We start from the raw sequence: 18399 nt of genomic DNA, 5'->3' as shown, positions 1-18399 counted from the left end.
ATGCGAAATATCACAGTAACTATGAACATTAACGAAACGATGGGCACTTCACCATGAAGCCAATACAATAAGCCACAAACAAGTAGCACAAAAATCATGTTTTTTTTTTTTACCTAATAGAACCTGTAACATAGTTTGAGAAACTTCAGTGCTGCATGTAATGGCACTGCTGTACCCTGACTAGCAGGCAACCAGCATTCTCTGTGTGCACCCGCAGGCGCGTATAACTGCGCTGGACAGCGCGTCGAGTCGACACGCAGACTATCAGCAGTGTGTGTGTGTGTGTGCCCGGACTGCTGGAGCCAGGCGTAGACAGTCTCTCCTCCGCCCTCATTCCTCACCCTTTGACGTTTTATTTGGGGGCCGTGCTTCCTTCCTTTGCTCCCCGTAATTCTCTCTGGCGATCTATCAATTTGCAGTTACTACACTGTAGTCAATTTTGACAAGAATGTGAAGATTACAGACCGGTCCACACGGAAAGACGTGCGAAGAAGTCTGCATACCGCATATCTGCACAGATAAATGACAACGGTGAGAGCTGTCGGAGATAGAATACGTGTGAGATGTGTGGATAAATGGAGGCTTGTAGTGTGATACGACGAGACACAATTTTGTCTCTTTTGCAAATGCTGCAAGACATCAGGCATAAAGACGGCACGATGAGGCATTTAACCTGCAGAGTATGGGGGGTGTAGATGGTTCAAATGGCTCTGAGCACTATGGGACTCAACTGCTGAGGTCATTAGTCCCCTAGAACTTAGAACTAGTTAAACCTAACTAACCTAAGGACATCACAAACATCCATGCCCGAGGCAGGATTCGAACCTGCGACCGTAGCGGTCTTGCGGTTCCAGACTGCAGCGCCTTTAACCGCACGGCCACTTCGGCCGGCTGGGTGTAGATGAGCTCGCAGTGTCTGTGTGATGTTTTGCGGACATCGTTCACAGTATGACTTTCGCCTGTTCATTCTGGTCACCGTGAAGAAGAACAAGGATATTTATTTCAGCATTCTCGATGACCAAGTGTTGCCTTTCTTCTGCATCTTTATGCTGAGTGCCCTGTGGACACTCTCATCTTCCAAGATAATACTCGTCTTGAAAGGCTGTGTGCATAAGTTATCCGTTTGATGAACACCAAAGCGCCAAATTGCACCTTGACTGGCCTGCTTATTCACTTGACATTAACCCCATATAAAATGTCTGAAACACTTTAAGTCTGGCAATCACCATCGCCTAAATTTGATAGATCTGAGGGATCTAGTCAACAGTCAGTGGCTTCAGCTGTGTGTGTCATACCTGAGGAACGTTGCGGTCTTTCTTCCTCTCCCAACTGAAGCCATTCTCTAGCAAAGGGAGGCCACGACATTGGGATCTCAGATTTTCTTGAAACTTTATACACCCTTAGGAGGCCATTAAGAGAACATAATGTGCAAGTAGTAAGGTGGACTACTCTGTCAATTCAGAGAAAATCTCAAGAGAAGTTTTACGCGTCTGTTATGTAACGTAAGAGTCTGTGCGTAGGCGCTGGATCTCAGAGTTCATTGTAGTCAAGTGGGTAGCGTTCGATCTTCGGAAGACAAATGTATATGAGGCTACGGTTCGACTCCCGCTCAAATTTAACTCTTAATCTTAATTTCTTCTTCATTGCTCATATTATTTAATTTACATGACATTTGAAAGGTAATATAATTAAAAAACCGCTTATTTTTACATGAAGTTTTAGTGAATTTCATGTTATTTGTAATTAAATTTAATTATTAGAACAAACATATTTATAACTGTCGACAAGTAAATGAAGAAACGCATAGAGTTTTCCTGAATATGTAGCCTGACATGATTTGCGAAATCCCTTATACATGCAATCTGGTTAGGCACCTGGAACTACCGAGCGAGGTGGCGCAGTGGTTAGCACACTGGACTCGCATTCGGGAGGACGACGGTTCAATCCCGCGTTCGGCCATCCTGATTTAGGTTTTCCGTGATTTCCCTAAATCGATCCAGGTAAATGCCGGGATGGTTCCTCTGAAAGGGCACGGCCGACTTCCTTCCTCGTACTTCCCTAATCCGATGAGACTGATGACCTAAATGTTTAGTCTCTTCCTCCAAAACACCCACCCCCCAGCTCACAGCACCTGGAACTACTTTGCACCTCGACGCTTCGAGCAGCAGACACAGAGGCAGGCCCCTTTTGGCAGTTAACCTGCGTAGCGGTGAGACGTTGATAATCTAGCAAGAACGAATGGTGTAGGTGCAAATTTTTTTGAATATGACAGAATTTTCACCTGTACTACAAAAATGAAAGTTTGAACGGGAACCGAACCATCGTCTCATACACGTGTGTCTACCGAGGCTCGAGCGCTAACCACTTTTTATTATTATTTTTTTAAATATCATTTTGTTGGTTACTGCTCGGTGCGGACGTTCCATGACACCCGTTCAAATTCATCGTTGATCCATTCACTGAGCTTCTTTTATTACCGAGGGCAACTACCACTCTGACCGAACACGCTGAGCTATCGTGCCACCAACCACTTGACCACCATGGACTCTAGCATCAAGCACCTACGGTCAGATATATCAGTTACATAGTAGACGCGTAAATTCTTCCATTCCATCTGTGGCATGAATCAGCAAACCAGTATTTAACAGTATTAGTTGAAAACAGTCTTGGTTGCAATTTTTAGTTTTTTTATTTATCAACTACGCGTTTCACCTTATTTAGGCATCTTCGGGCTGATCTTAATTTGGTATTTCTTAGGGCGATCCTTTAGACAGTGTAGCTAAAGGATATCGTCGAGTACATCAGGCCAACATCGCCTTCGTTAACCTCAGTAAATATTTTCTAGATGGACATGAGTGACTCCAAGACATGCATAATGCGTACACGTTCGCAGGAGCAAATAATAGAAATACTGACGTTAACGAAGGCGATGTTGGCCTGATGTACTCGACGATACCCTTTAGTTACACTGTCTAAAGGATTTCCGAAGAAATACTAAATTAAGAACAGCCTGAAGATGCCTAACTAAGGTGAAACGCGTAGCTGATAAATAAAAAAAAATTGCAACAAAGACTGTTTTCAACTAATACTATGGACGCGCAAAGCTTCTCTTGTGATTTTATCGGAATTGGTAGAGGTGTAAGGTGCACTCACCTTACTACCAGCACATTATGTTGTTTTAATGGCCGACTACAGGTGCAGAACCTTTGAAGTAAATCCGTGATCCAACGTCGTGACCTCCCTTGTAAGCTAGAGGCGACGTTAATCGGCACTAGCGTGATATCTCCCAGAGATGATGGGCTTATTATCTGTAACCACAAGCAGGAAAAACAAATTAGCATTGTAACGGAGCCTATAACAACGTGTATGGAGATATTGCTCCCTAACTGGCTGGCTCTGAGCACTATAGGACTTAACTGCTGTGGTCATCAGTCCCCTAGAACTTAGAACTACTTAAACCTAACTAACCTAAGGACATCACACACATCCATGCCCGAGGCAGGATTCGAACCTGCGACCGTAGCGGTCACACGGTTCCAGACTGTAGCGCCTAGAACCGCACGGCCACTCCGGCCGGCATGCTTCCTAACTATTAGCACGTACCATAGTACAGGGTGTCCGAAAAGTCTTTCCCTGATTACATAAATTGATAACTCAGGCTAGAAGTAAGATACAAACATGAAACTGGTGTCTAATTGTTTACAAACTATCAAACTTTTTTTCACACGTCAGTAAACTACCACATGAGCACCCTTGGTAGCACGTAGCACATCTAGGCGATATGCAATTTCCGGTAAACGTGTTCGGTAGACCTCGTCCTTGACATAACCCCATAAAAAGAAGTCCATGGGTTTATGTCAGGAGAGCGTGGAGGTCAAACCGTTGGCCCATCACGACCAATCCATCGCCCAGGAAAGGTCATATCGGACGTCCAAACCCAATGAGGCGGTGCACCGTCTTGCTGAAACAAGTCATTGGGGTGATACTGAAGCAGCTGAGGAACAGCATACAGTTGCAACATGTCCAGATACACTGCAGATGTGATGGTAGCCTCAGCGAAGAAGAATGGCCCGATAATTCGATCGTGCAATAGCGCGCACCAAACATTCACCTTTGGACTGCCTCTGGTGCACTCCATGACCTCGCCAGGGGGTTGTGAACCCCAAATGTGCACATTATGGCGATTCACTACTCCACTGACAAATAAGGTCGCTTCGTCGGGAAAGGCAATTCGTCTGAGATAACCATCATCGTTCTCAATACGCGATAGCATTTCGACTGCAAAGTCATACCGACGTGTACTGTCATTGGGCAACAAGGCCTGAACGATTTGCACTTTGTATGCACGAAACAATAAACGTTTGTGTAAAATGTCATGGAGAGAGCTTTTTGGCATCTGTAATCCACGTGAGGCCCTGCGCACCGATTTCTTCGGACTTCGCAGAAAAGACTGCCTTACAGCTTCCACCCTGTCTGCTGAGGTTCTTGGTCGACCAGACCTCGGAAGGTCAGCAACCGATCCTGTGTTCTTGAACCTCTCATATCAGGCTTTAATGCTCTTGACATCAGGTGGCTTCCTTCCAAATGTTGTCTGGAAGTGTCTCTGCACTGTGGTTGGTGATCGTGTCTCATGGTACCACAGGACACACTGTGCCTTCTCCTGATTGGTTAACATGGCTTCATCTACATCTACATTTATACTCCGCAAGCCACTCAACGGTGTGTGGCGGAGGGCACTTTACGTGCCACTGTCATTACCTCCCTTTTCTGTTCCAGTCGCGTATGGTTCGCGGGAAGAACGACTGTCTGAAAGCCTCTGTGCGCGCTCGAATCTCTCTAATTTTACATTCGTGATATCCTCGGGAGGTATAAGTAGGGGGAAGCAATATATTCGATACCTCATCCAGAAACGCACCCTCTCGAAACCTGGCGAGTAAGCTACACCGCGATGCAGAGCGCCTCTCTTGCAGAGTCTGCCACTTTAGTTTGCTAAACATCTCCGTAACGCTATCACGGTCATCAAATAACCCTGTGACGAAACGCTCCGCTCTTCTTTGGATCTTCTCTATCTCCTCCGTCAACCCGATCTGGTACGGACCCCACACTGTTGAGCAATACTAAAGTATAGGTCGAACGAGTGTTTTGTAAGCCACCTCTTTTGTTGATGGACTACATTTTCTAAGGACTCTCCCAATGAATCTCAACCTGGTACCCGCCTTACCAACAATTAATTTTATATGATCATTCCACTTCAGATCGTTCCGCACGCATACTCACAGATATTTTACAGAAGTAACTGCTACCAGTGTTTGTTCCGCTATCATATAATCATACAATAACGGATCCTTCTTTCTATGTCTTCGCAATACATTACATTCGTCTATGTTAAGGGTCAGTTGCCACTCCCTGCACCAAGTGCCTATCCCCTGCAGATCTTCTTGCATTTCGCCACAATTTTCTAATGCTGCAACTTCTCGGTATGCTACAGCATCATCCGCGAAAAGCCGCATGGAACTTCCGACACTATCTACTAGGTCATTTATATATATTGTGAAAAGCAATGGTCCCATAACACTCCCCTGTGGCACGCCAGAGGTTACTTTAACGTCTGTAGACGTCTCTCCATTGATAACAACATGCTTTGTTCTGTTTGCTGAAAACTCTTCAATCCTGCCACACAGCTGGTCTGATATTCCGTAGGCTCTTACTTTGTTTATCAAGCGACAGTGCGGAACTGTATCGAACGCCTTCCGGAAGTCGAGGAAAATAGCATCTACCTGGGAGCCTGTATCTAATATTTTCTGGGTCTCATGAACAAATAAAGCTAGTTGGGTCTCACACGATCGCTGTTTCCGGAATCCATGTTGATTCCTACATAGTAGATTCTGGGTTTCCAAAAACGACATGATACTCGAGCAAAAAACATGTTCTAAAATTCTACAACAAATCGACGTCAGAGATATAGGTCTATAGTTTTGCGCATCTGCTCGACGACCCTTCTTGAAGACTGGGACTGTCTGTGCTCTTTTCCAATCATTTGGAACCTTCCGCTCCTCTAGAGACTTGCGGTACACGGCTGTCAGAAGGGGGGCAAATTCTTTCGCGTACTCTGTGTAGAAACGAATTGGTATCCCGTCAGGTCCAGTGGACTTTCCTCTGTTGAGTGATTTCAGTTGCTTTTCTATTCCTTGGACACTTATTTCGATGTCAGCCATTTTTTCGTTTGTGCGAGGATTTAGAGAAGGAACTGCAGTGCGGTCTTCCTCTGTGAAACAGCTTTAGAAAAAGGTGTTTAGTATTTCAGCTTTACGCGTGTCATCCTCTGTTTCAATGCCATCATCATCCCGGAATGTCTGGATATGCTGTTTCGAGCCACTTGCTGATTTAACGCAAGACCAGAACTTCCTAGGATTTTCTGTTAAGTCGGTACATAGAATTTTACTTTCGAATTCATTGAACGCTTCACGCATAGCCCTCCTTACGCTAACTTTGACATCGTTTAGGTTCCGTTTGTCTGAGAGGTTTTGGCTGCGTTTAAACTTTGAGTGAAGCTCTCTTTGCTTTCGCAGTAGCTTCCTAACTTTGTTGTTGATCCACGGTGGGTTTTTCCCGTCCCTCACAGTTTTACTCGGCACGTACCTGTCTAAAACGCATTTTTCAATTGCCTTAAACTTTTTCCATAAACACTCAACATTGTCAGTGTCAGTGCTTCTCGGGCATTGCACCTCATCCGCTACTTACGTACTGCGAACCTAAAACAGAAAGAAACTTTGATAGTTGTAAACAATTCGACACAAGTTTTATATTTGTATCTTACTTCTAGCCTGAGTTATCAATTTATGTAATCAGGGAAAGATTTTTAGGACACCCTGTATTAATATGAGACAGCGGCTGACGGCGCACTTTGCACTTTGGCAGATGCCGTACCACCACCACCACGCAGTGGCGTACCATGTGCCGCACGGCGACTGGTCGTCCAGCGGCGCCGACCACTCGGCCACTGGGGTGGACGGCCCCACGGGCTACGGCGGGAGCGGGGGCCACTATGCCTCTCGTAAGCACCTGGCGGGCGGCCGGCGCTCCGCCCTGCGTCGCCAGAGGTACTGACTGCCACACAGGTACTGTATCTCACCGCCCACTGCACCTACACTGTGTTTCTTCATGTGTTTGATCAGCTCTCCACTCCAGTCAATCCTATACAAGCTACTGAATTTCTAAATAACCACCACAACCTACACGCATTTGAACCTGCTTCCAGCACTCAGGCCTTGGTCTCCCTCTACAATTTTTTACCCCCACCCTCCACACTTTACGCTACAATGGCATTGTAGCGAGAAGGAAGTACTTCTCTGGGCGGTATCACTAACCTGGTGTCTTGCTGCTTCGGTAAGTCCCTCGTAGCACAGTAGTAACGCTCAATCGCCAGGTTCCATGTAGGTGGTGATCCTGCTGAAGTGGAGTGGTTAGGGATGCCAGCTGTTAATTGTCAACAGCGTTTGGACTATAACTGTTTTAATAGAGAAATTGCTTTGTCACACACGTCACAGAATCAGCATTTACAATATGGCGGCTCTGGACTACGCTGTTATTTCGACACTTTTTATTATTATTATTTATTTTATGGTCTTCATTGGACCACTCTAGTCAAAAATACAAAGTTGTAAACCAGTTGTTACACAGGGATACAATTTCTCTCAACAATAACTTAATATGATATTTAGGTAATATAATTATTAGAGTCTACTCTTATATGAAAGGTGTTTTGCTCATCTGTCTGCCCAATATTTTTTCATTCTTTCAGATATTTTCTTTCTTCCTTCATCTGAGACCACTCTTCCTGTACTCCTTTTATTGATTTTCATTTGTAGTCTGGTTTGTGGGTCTTGCAGTATCCTGGTATTCCCTGTCTTGTTTTTTAGGTCATCTGCTGTAATTTGGAGTTCTTTTATATCTTCCTTAATTTCTGCGATCCATTTAATGTCGCTCTTGCTATTCCACAATTTTTGTATTCTTTTTTTACTAATTCTGTTTTCTGGAGTTCTCATCAGATGTCCAACGAATGAGATGCGTTTCTTCCTGGTCGTGCTCATGACTGGTTCTATTTTCTTATATTCTGTTTCATTTGATGCTGTTCTCCAATGTCCATTTATTTTATATTGTTTATTTATACATGCCCTAATTATTCTTCTTTCTATCTTTAGTATTCTGTCAATTTCTGCTGTGTTAGTTGTTTTGAAGATAGTTTCAGCTGCATTCGTTATTTCTGGTTGTGTAACTGTTTAATAGTGTTTTAATTTTGCATCTCTAGATAGGCTTTTTTGTTGTATGTAGTTTTGGTAATGTAATTTGCATAGTTCAATTTTTTTATTCTGTTCTGCCATGATGGCTTCTCATTTAGATTGTATGGTATTATTTCGCCTAAATATTTAAATTTGTCAACAATTTTGATTTCCTGTTCTCCTATTGTAATTTTGTTTGCAAGTGGTGGATCAGTTAGCATAATCTCCGTTTTTTTTTTCAAATGATATTCTAAGGCCTAATTTCTCTGCTATTTCTTGTAGTGATTTCACTTGTTGCCTGGCTTCTTGAATGGCGTTGGCTAGGAGAGCAAGATCATCAGCGAATCCCAAGCAGTTTAAGCTAATATCATCTTTTGCACTTCCAATCCTTATCATCTTTGGATTGTCCTTGTACCATTCTCTCATTATGTATTCCAGTGTACAGTTGAACAGTAATGGTGATAGGCAGTCACCTTGTCTTAAGCCTGTTTTTATGAGGAATGGTTCCGAAATTTCTCATCTAAACTTCACTTTTGATTTGGTGTTGGTTAGAGTGAGTTGTATTATTTCAATTAGTTTTGGATGGAGTCCTAGATTTCTTAAAATTTTTGATACTGAAGGTCTGTGGAGACAGTCGTATGCCTTCTTAAACTCTACAAATGTTATTGCCAGAGGTTTGTTCCGTTTCTTGTAGTATGCCATAATCAATTTTAAACTAATTATCTGCTCTGCACAGCTTCTTCATGGTCTGAAAACTCCCTGATATTTCCCTAACTCCTGTTCTAATTGCTCCTTGATTCTTTCATATAGGATCTTGGATAGAATTTTGTATGTGCAATCTAGGAGAGAGATTCCTGTGTAGTTGTCTGGGTTGCTCTTATCTCCCTTTTCGTGTTGTGGGTGGGTGACAGCTGTGGTCCAATGTTCGGGGAATCGTTCTGTTACCCAAATTTTTGTTAGAGCCATGTGTAAGGAGGTCTTGACTGCGTCACTTGCATATTTCCACATTTCAACAAAAACCTGATCTTCTCCACATGCTTTAAAATTTTTTGTTCTTTAAGAATTTGTTCTACTTCTTGGTAAGTTGGAGGGTCTAGTTTGTTACGTTTGGTTTTTATTGGGGTATTTATGTTGATTTGTAAGGGCTCTTTGAGTTCCTCGCTATTCAGAAGTTTGTTAAATGCTTTTCCCATGATTTCTGCATTTTCCTTGTTACTCTGTGTCATTCTTTTGACCCTTCACACACATTAATACCATTTTCTGACTATACATAATGATAGACACTGCCCACTACACGTGGCGTTCTTATAACTAATAACTTCACTTTATACCTTGTTTAACATCTGAAATATGCACCCGCGACCGTTCGTTTAGAGCCGCTCCGGTTACTGGATCGTGCATTTTGAATGGCTCCTCGCGACTAACTTGTCCTGTCCTGTCTTCCCGAAGGACAAGAGAGACCACCTCACACACACACACACACACACACACACACACACACACACACATATATATATATATATATATATATATATATATATATATATATATATCCAAACCTTCAGCCTATGGGCGTTCGATCGCTGTTGCTAGGCGGATCTGACGTCACGTTTGCGGACATTGTGACGGAACTTTGTCCCGGAACACTGTCTCAGATTGTAAGATCCTACTCCCTAATGGTCGGATCTTGTACCTACTAAGGTTGCACAACATTTACTCCTATGATTTCGTCACTAATGCTCCTTGCTGATGCTTAATTGTTAAATGTACATGTAGCCTGGCTACTACTGAGCAGTCCTGATCGAATAAATGTGCGTAATACTTGACTTAAACACGTGAATGGAATGCTTATACGCATTACAGCTTCCCTCCATTAAAAATTGACTCTTCCTTGACACCACAGGAAGTGCCCTCTCAACCAGCCCCTTCTTTCAGTCAAGTTGTGTCATTAAATGAAAAGTTCTCGAGGTTTCCAGTCGCATCAAGTGATTAACATCACACACGACTTCAGCCAAGCACCCCTTGGTCCTTGCCAAGTGGTATGACTGCCAGTGGGCTGTTGGACGCCCTTTCTATACTTTAGCTACCGGTTGTGACACCACTGGTGCCCGCAACATTGCCATATACGGGCACACGTTGATTCGGAGTTCGATGCGCCCACTTTAACCGCGAGATCGCTGGATTCAATGTCGCGCTGAGCTGTAACCACCGTCTCTATTTAGGGTGGCTGTCCCAAGAGCTGGGCAATAACGCCCATCAAATAATAAATAATTAAACCACCGACGAGAACAGGAAAATCAACTCGCTTGTTTGTCGTTCTGTTCCTGCGTGTTGGCGAAGATAAGCCGCTTTTTAAACGACACAACATCAAATGGATCTTAAGGCCACCGACAAAAATCCGTCAGTAATTGACACCATTTAAAGACGCATTTTGTCTCAGAACACCTGTGGCCTCCAAGACACCTTGAGAGTGTGGCTATTCTTACGTCGGATAAACCGTACGGATTGTGGAACAACGCAGGAAGAAGCATAAGAGGTTTGTATATAAGCGCGTACTAGCATCGTACTGGCGGTCACTCCATTTGAAAATGGCCAAGGAGTGCCTGACAAAAAGCTGGTGTAATTTTAATCACATGATGCGCCTGGAAACCCGAGAACCTTTCATTCATTGTTACCGTCGCGACTGTGCATTCTTACAGTTGTTTCACTATCTTCCTTTTCCCCAGTTCGATTCAGTCCTTGCTCATTAGCTGGCTTGGTTCAAATGGCTCTGAGCACTATGGGACTTAACTTCTGAGGTCATCAGTCCCCTAGAACTTAAAACTACTTAAACCTAACTAACCTAAGGACATCACACACATCCATGCCCGAGGCAGGATTCGAACCTGCGACCGCAGCAGTCGCGCGGTTCCAGACTGTAGCGCCTAGAACCGCTCGGCCACTTAGGCCGGCAACTCTTTAGTTACTTGATATTTCAACCAAATTTCAAAATTCTTATGCAGCTGCACATTGCCAAAGTTTCAATTCTCTTCTTGTCCGAACTCTTTATCGTCAAAGTTTCACTCCTGTATGGTGTTAAATTTCAGGCAAAATACGGTCAGAAATGACTTCCTAGCCGGCCGATGTGACCGAGCGGTTCTAGGCGCTACAGTCTGGAACCGCGCGACCGCTACGGTCGCAGGTTCGAATCCTGCCTCGGGCTTGGATGTCTGAGATGCCCTTAGGTTAGTTAGGTTTCGGTAGTTCTAAGTTCTAGGGGACTGATGACCTCAGAAGTTAAGTCCCATAGTGCTCAGAGCCCTTTGAACCATTTGACTTCTTAACATTTAAACAGATTTCTCCTTTTCAAAAATGTCTTTGGTTCTCCTGCCGGCCTGCCATTTTTTTCTCCCTCTACTTCGGCCTCCATCAGTTATTTTGCTGCACAAGTTACTAAACTCACCTACTACTTTTAGTGATCACTTCCTAATCTAAGTCAGTCACCATAGTCTCATTTAATTGGACTACATTCCGTTATCCATGCTTTACTTTAGTTGATGTTCATCTTAAGATTTCCATTGAAGACACTCCCCATTTTGTTCAACTTCTCTCCCACGTGTTTTGCCGTTTCTGACGGAACTATGTGGTCAGTAAATGCCAAAGTTGTAATCTCTTCTCCCGCAACTTAAACTCCTCATTTCAAATTTCTCCTTGGTTTCCTTTACTGTTGGATCAGTGAACAAGTTTAATCACATTGGGGATAGGTTGCAACCCCGTCCCTATCTTGTCCCATATACTGCTTCCTCTTGCGCGTCAATCGACTTATAACTGCTGTCTGGTGTGTGTATAAGTCATCTTTGCGCTCCTTCTACTGTCAGAATTGTAAAGAATGTATTCCAGTCGATACGGCCGAAAGTTTTTCTTTAAATTTAGAAACGGTATAGACGCCTGTTTGCCTTTCTTCAACCGAAAGCATTAGCCTGAGACAAGTCGTAAGATCATATTTGCCTCTCACATTCCTGTGTACACTGAACACATTGTAATGTAAGTACTAGAGGGTAGTTCTTCATATACAGGGTGTACCCACGAAACGATCGAATTTCAAAAAATAACTGGTTATTAAAGAAGTATCTTCTAATATTTTATTACATATTAATTGAAAGTAAAAAAATTAAACGTCACAGGTACAATACAAACGACATCGTTTTCTGAACTCTCTGTCTCATAAATGTTTTCCTTTATAAGTAAGGTATTGTTGTAGTCTGACCTGCAAATTTAGCATGACCTGACAATAATACTGACGGATATTGCCGCAACCTCGTTCACAATACATTGTTTGATGGCTACGATTGTTATGCATACTTCGCTCTGGAGAACTTTATACACTCTTAAGACAAAAAAGAATCCGAATGGGACGGAAATCCCTAGATGTGATGTACATGTACGGACAAACAAATGATTACGATCTTCATCGGTTTATGGGCATCGCGTCGAATAACGTTGTGGAAGCTGCACAATATTTCAAGGAGACAGCTGCTCGTCATCTTCAGGTGCGTCAGTTAAACTCAGTATCTCGTGCGTTATTCCTGGACTGTTACTGGGCGTTCTCTTTTTTCCCATTTGATTCCGTGCGACTTTCACTATCTCTTAAATCTAACCATTTTTCTTCTGTTCCATTCCATTTCTCCTTAAAAGTTAATCGTTGCCTAATTGTCCCTATGAAACTTTCAACAACCTCCGGTTCCTTCGATTTGTCTAGTTCCCATATCCTTATTTTCATACCTTACCGGCATTTCTTCAGTTTTGATCCGCAGTTGGGAACCAGCAAATTATGGCCCGAGCTCACCTCTTTTCCTGGAAATGCTTTGCAGTTTAAATCAGGCTCAACAAATCTATTTTTATTAAGTAATCTGGCTGAAACCTTCCAGTGTCTCCTCATTGCAGAATCTAAACTGAGTCTTCGAAATTCACCTCAGGGATCGACTAAAAACATTAGTCGATCAGTGCCTTTCCTCTTTGCATCCAAATTCGCTATCCTGTACACCCCAACTGACCAGCCCTTCGAGATGAACAGATATGGGCTAAAATAGTTTAGTCACTGCACCATGGCCGAATCATAGTTTCGAAACAGCTCCATAGCGAAAAATTTATTTTGTAAAACAGCCACTAAGCTGTGACTAAAATACCATACTAGAAAACTGCTCCAAATTATGCTTTTCGCTGATTGTACCTTGCTGTAGTAACAACTCTTCAGGATTTAACAACGACTACTTATTCCTCATCATGTAACTAGAGAGTTCATTGAAATATACACTCTGTTTTCAGAGTTCAGTGCGCTTTACAAACGAATTCTACAGAACACTGATCGTTGTACTCAGTATTGTTCGCCCTTACCAGTGTTTCATATGGCCATCGGTATAGCTTTTCATCCTGCTATCGGCAAATACCTGAGCTTAAGGCTTTTTGTGGTATCAGTTTTATAGCAAACCAGGGGACTCGTGCGAAAGTTTCGCACTTTTATAGCTTTAAATAATGACATTATCTGGAACATGTGCAGTCGTTTGGATAACGGTAGCTGTGGAAACAAAGAGAAAAAGTCTTTAAAAAGGAACCGAACGATGTGAATTAATAATCTTAAATTTATGATACATCCTTTTATACACATTTCCATGCTTTATTCCTTCTAATTTATAACTTTCGACAGTAATATTTACAGTTACCTGTTGTCGAAGAGAAGTTCAATGGAATATACGAATACAAAATACAAAGAAGTAAATAAATGACGAATGTGTAAAAGCACTTTTCGGTAGTAAAATTTTCTATAGACAGTTTTAGCGCAAGGCCTGTATGAAATGCAAGAACCCGGCTATAAAACTTTTCTAACGATACTGCATTCATCCCAATACGATTAATATGTATTGAGAAAAAGGGATGTTGACTTGGGAAATAATATATTTATAATTATGAAGTACTCAGTAATTGAATATTGCCCGTCAGTGTGGTATCTGGACCAGATCGGACTGACAGAGGAAACAGAGAAGATGCAAAGAAGAGTGGCACGTTTCGTTACAGGTTCATTTAGTGAGCACGCAAGCTTGACCGAGATGATCAACAAACTACAGTGGCAGACAGTGCAAGAGAGAGGTGTTCTGCATCACGGTATGGTTTGCTGTTAAAGTTTCGGCAGCGTACGTTCTTAGAAGGGATACATATATATTGCTTCCTCCTACGTATATCTCGCGAAGGGACCATGAAGATAAAATTAAAGAAATTTGGGCCCACACTGGGGTTACCAAGAATCGTTCTTTCCGCAAACCATTCACGCTTGGAACAGGAAAGGTGGGAAGTGACAGCGGTACACAAAGTACCCTCCGCCACACACCGCAAGGTGACTTGCGGAGTATAGATGTAGACGCGCTAAATACAAGTGCAGTGACTGAGCACCAGAGACTATACACACACGTGGGAAGAAACAGTGAGAAAAACAGTTCAGGTCAAGTTCGGTAACATTTATTTACTTATTTATAACATTCCATTGTAGCCTGTCACCTATAATTTAAACAAAGACTGTAATGATTCTTGTAGAAATTTTGTAGTTTACATTAATACTTAAATTTGTCCTACGTAGTGCTACCTCCCACCACATAACTATTTTTACTATTAATAATAATAATAATAATAATAATAATAAACAACGACAATAACAAGCAAGTACGGCATAAAAAATCACCAAACAGGCTCAGTTGCCAAGTAGGACCTTCGCGGAGCGCGAAAGATGCAGAAGAGACGAGGCTACACTGCTAGCGTGCGAACGTTCCTCATCGGCCGGTGGGGGTGCTGGCAGCAAGCAATGCAGGTGCTGAGGAGGAAAGTGCTGTGGACTGCCGACAGCCGATGACAGAGGACAACATAGGTGTGCAGCGGACCAGACTCCTTGGTGGGGAGGTGCTCAGGCCAACCGTTGCACACAAAATCGACCACCTGATGGAGCACAGGACTTTGTCAGATTGGGTTGAGTTGTTTCGGGGAAGAGGCCGAACTGCGAGGTCATCGGTCTCATCGGATCAGGGAAGGATGGGGAAGGAAGTCGATCGCGCCCTTTCAAAGGAACCATCCCGGCATTTGCCTGGAGCGATTTAGGAAAATCACGAAAAACAAAGTAAGAGCCTACGGAATATCAGACCAGTTGTGTGGCTGGATTCAAGAGTTTTTAGCAAACAGAACAGAGCATGTTGTTCTCAATGGAGAGACGTCTGCAGACGTTAAAGTAACCTCTGGCGTGCCACAGGGGAGTGTTATGGGACCATTGCTTTTCACAATATATATAAATGACCTAGTAGATAGTGTCGGAAGTTCCATGCGGCTTTTCGCGAATGACGCTGTAGTATACAGAGAAGTTGCAGCATTAGAAAATTGCAGCGAAATGCAGGAAGATCTGCAACGGATAGGCACTTGGTGCAGGGAGTGGCAACTGACCCTTAACTTAGACAAATGTAATGTATTGCGAATACATAGAAAGAAGGATCCCTTATTGTATGATTATATGATAACGGAACAAACACTGGTAGCAGTTACTTCTGTAAAATATCTGGGAGTATGTCTACGGAACGATTTGAAGTGGAATGATCATATAAAATTAATTGTTGGTAAGGCGGGTGCCAGGTTGAGATTCATTGGGAGAGTCCTTAGAAAATGTAGTCCATCAACAAAGGAGGTGGCTTGCAAAACACTCGTTCGACCTATACTTGAGTATTGCTGATCAGTGTGGGATCCGTACCAGGTCGGGTTGACAGAGGAGATAGAGAAGATACAAAGAAGAGCGGCGCGTTTCGTCACAGGGTTATTTGGTAAGCGTTACGGAGATGTTTAGCAAACTCAAGTGGCAGACTGTGCAAGAGAGGCGCTCTGCATCGCGGTGTAGCTTGCTGTCTAGGTTTCGAGAAGGTGCGTTTCTGGATGAGGTATCGAATATATTGCGTCCCCCTACTTATACCTCCACAGAAGATCACGAATGTAAAATTAGAGAGATTCGAGCGCGTACGGAGGCTTTCCGGCAGTCGTTCTTCCCGCGAACCATACGCGATTGGAACAAGAAAGGGAGGTAATGACAGTGGCACGTAAAGTGGTCTCCGCCACACATCGTTAGGTGGCTTGCGGAGAATAAATGTAGATGTAGATATAGATGTAGAAAACCGGACGTGGGATTGAACCGTTGTCCTCCCGAACGCGAGTCCAGTGCGCTAAACCACTCCAAACCAGTATTGGGAAGCATCCACTGCCAGGACGAGCTGTTTCCCACCGTAAAGGTACCGAGGTGCGGCGGTGTCTTCAGCAGCGTGTTTTATGTAAGTTAATGCTCTGTCACAGACTGCTGACCAAACGAAAGAAACACCCTACTTTTGCAACTCGTTCAACAAATGAATTATGCCTGCTGGGTTATGAAGAAATTTCGATTAAAAATTGATTTTGCCCAGAAACAATTAGAGTTCCTCCAGGTCCCATGCATTCGGGAGGACGACGGTTCAATCCCGCGTCCGGCCATCCTGATTTAGGTTTTCCGTGATTTCCCTAAATCGCTCCAGGCAAATGCCGGGATGGGTCCTTTGAAATGGCACGGCCGACTTCCTTCCCCGTCCTTCCCTAATCCGATGAGACCGATGACCTCGCTGTTTGGTCTCTTCCCCCAAACAACCCAACCCAGGTTCCATGATTTAGGAAGATAATCAATCGCTGTTACGTGGTGCTTCGTGGGTTCCATGCTGTTATCTTCAAAAGATGGTCGCCCAAATATTTGATTTCTGTCTCAAAAAAAAAAAAAGTACAGATTGTACTTAAGGCACGCCACTTGCAATTTAGTGAACAAAATTTGATAGTTAGCAGGATGTTCCTGCCGTGAGGAACCTCTGACGATAATGTCATCAAGAGAGTTTGCACAGCACTGAACATCTTGCATTAACTGTCTCAAAAATCTCTGGTAATTGGCGGACGTAATCGCGATGCCAAACGGCAGGCTAGAATAACGGTACCACCAAAAAAGCGTGTTGACGACCATTATCTATTGAAAAGCGGAATTCAGCCGAAGCTTCAGGTATGCCCCCACCAAGTCTGTGTTAGAAAAACGCTCACTGCCTGCCAGTTGCACGAATATTTCTTCCAGGCGGGGAATGGGATGGCTATCCACGCATATTGGGTGTTAATGGTGGACTTAAAATCCCTGCACAAAAGAAACACTGCCGTAGGCTTTCAGATAACAAATAGAGGCATAGCTCACTAGCTTGGAGGAACAAGTTCAATGATCTCCAAGCTGTGTAACCCGTCCAGTTCTTCGCTAACCGTCAGCCGCAGAGCAAATGAAATAGGCCGAGCACTACAAAATTTGGGAACGGCTGTTGGTTTAAGGGTGATGTGGGCTTCTTAGTCTTTTGATGCACCCAGTCCTGGCGAAAACCGTGAATCTAACTCGTCGCAGACGTCGTCTAATGCCTGGAATGGGATGGAGTCGGAAACGAGATGCACAACATCCTGAACATGAAAAACAAAAACTATGAACACGTTGAGGCCCAAAAAGGTTTTGGACGTCGAACTTCCGATGACCAAAAAAGTGACCGCCCGTGTTACATGCTGATACTCAACTTAGATCATGAACTGTCATTGAACAGGTATCGTCTGATCGCCATAATCAACCAAACAATTATTGGTGGAGGAAAGAGAAGGGTGACCCAAGAAATAACACGTTTTAAGATTTACGAGAGAGACAGAGGCCTCTGTGTCGTCTTGGAAACAGAATAAAATTTTCACTCTCTAGTGGTAAATGGAAATGCCTTGTGACTAGGGCCTCCCGTCGGGTAGACCGTTCGTCTGGTGCAAGTCTTTCGAGTTGACGCCACTTCGGCGACTTGCGTGTCGATGGGGATGAACTGATGATGATAAGGACAACACAACACCCAGTCCCTGAGCGGAGAAAATCTCCAACCCAGCCGGGAATCGAACCCGGGCCGTTAGGCATGATATTCCGTTGCGCTGACCACTCAGCTACCAGGGGCAGACTCACTAGTGGTAGTTCAGTGGTAGAGCACTTGTCCGTGAAAGGCAAAGGTCCAGAGTTCGAGTCCCTGTCCGGCACACGGTTTTAATCGGCCAG

The 18399-nt window shown here is 43.6% G+C and overlaps 1 protein-coding gene across 1 annotated transcript in view; it reads left to right on the top strand.

Moving 5' to 3' along the window:
• The window catches only part of LOC124606006, an 82707-nt gene that overhangs the window by 61717 nt on the left and 2591 nt on the right, over positions 1 to 18399 (top strand). Inside the window, exon 4 of the mRNA XM_047137969.1 lies at positions 6919 to 7118. Within this exon, the coding sequence (XP_046993925.1) occupies positions 6919 to 7107 (189 nt within the window). The 3' untranslated portion in view covers positions 7108 to 7118. The remainder of the gene's footprint in view (positions 1 to 6918; positions 7119 to 18399) is intronic.

The sequence above is a fragment of the Schistocerca americana genome, chromosome 3 (assembly GCF_021461395.2).
Source record: "Schistocerca americana isolate TAMUIC-IGC-003095 chromosome 3, iqSchAmer2.1, whole genome shotgun sequence".
NCBI lineage: Eukaryota > Metazoa > Arthropoda > Insecta > Orthoptera > Acrididae > Schistocerca > Schistocerca americana.
Note: the sequence above shows the minus strand (reverse complement) of the source record. Positions and strands in the feature narration are given on the sequence as shown.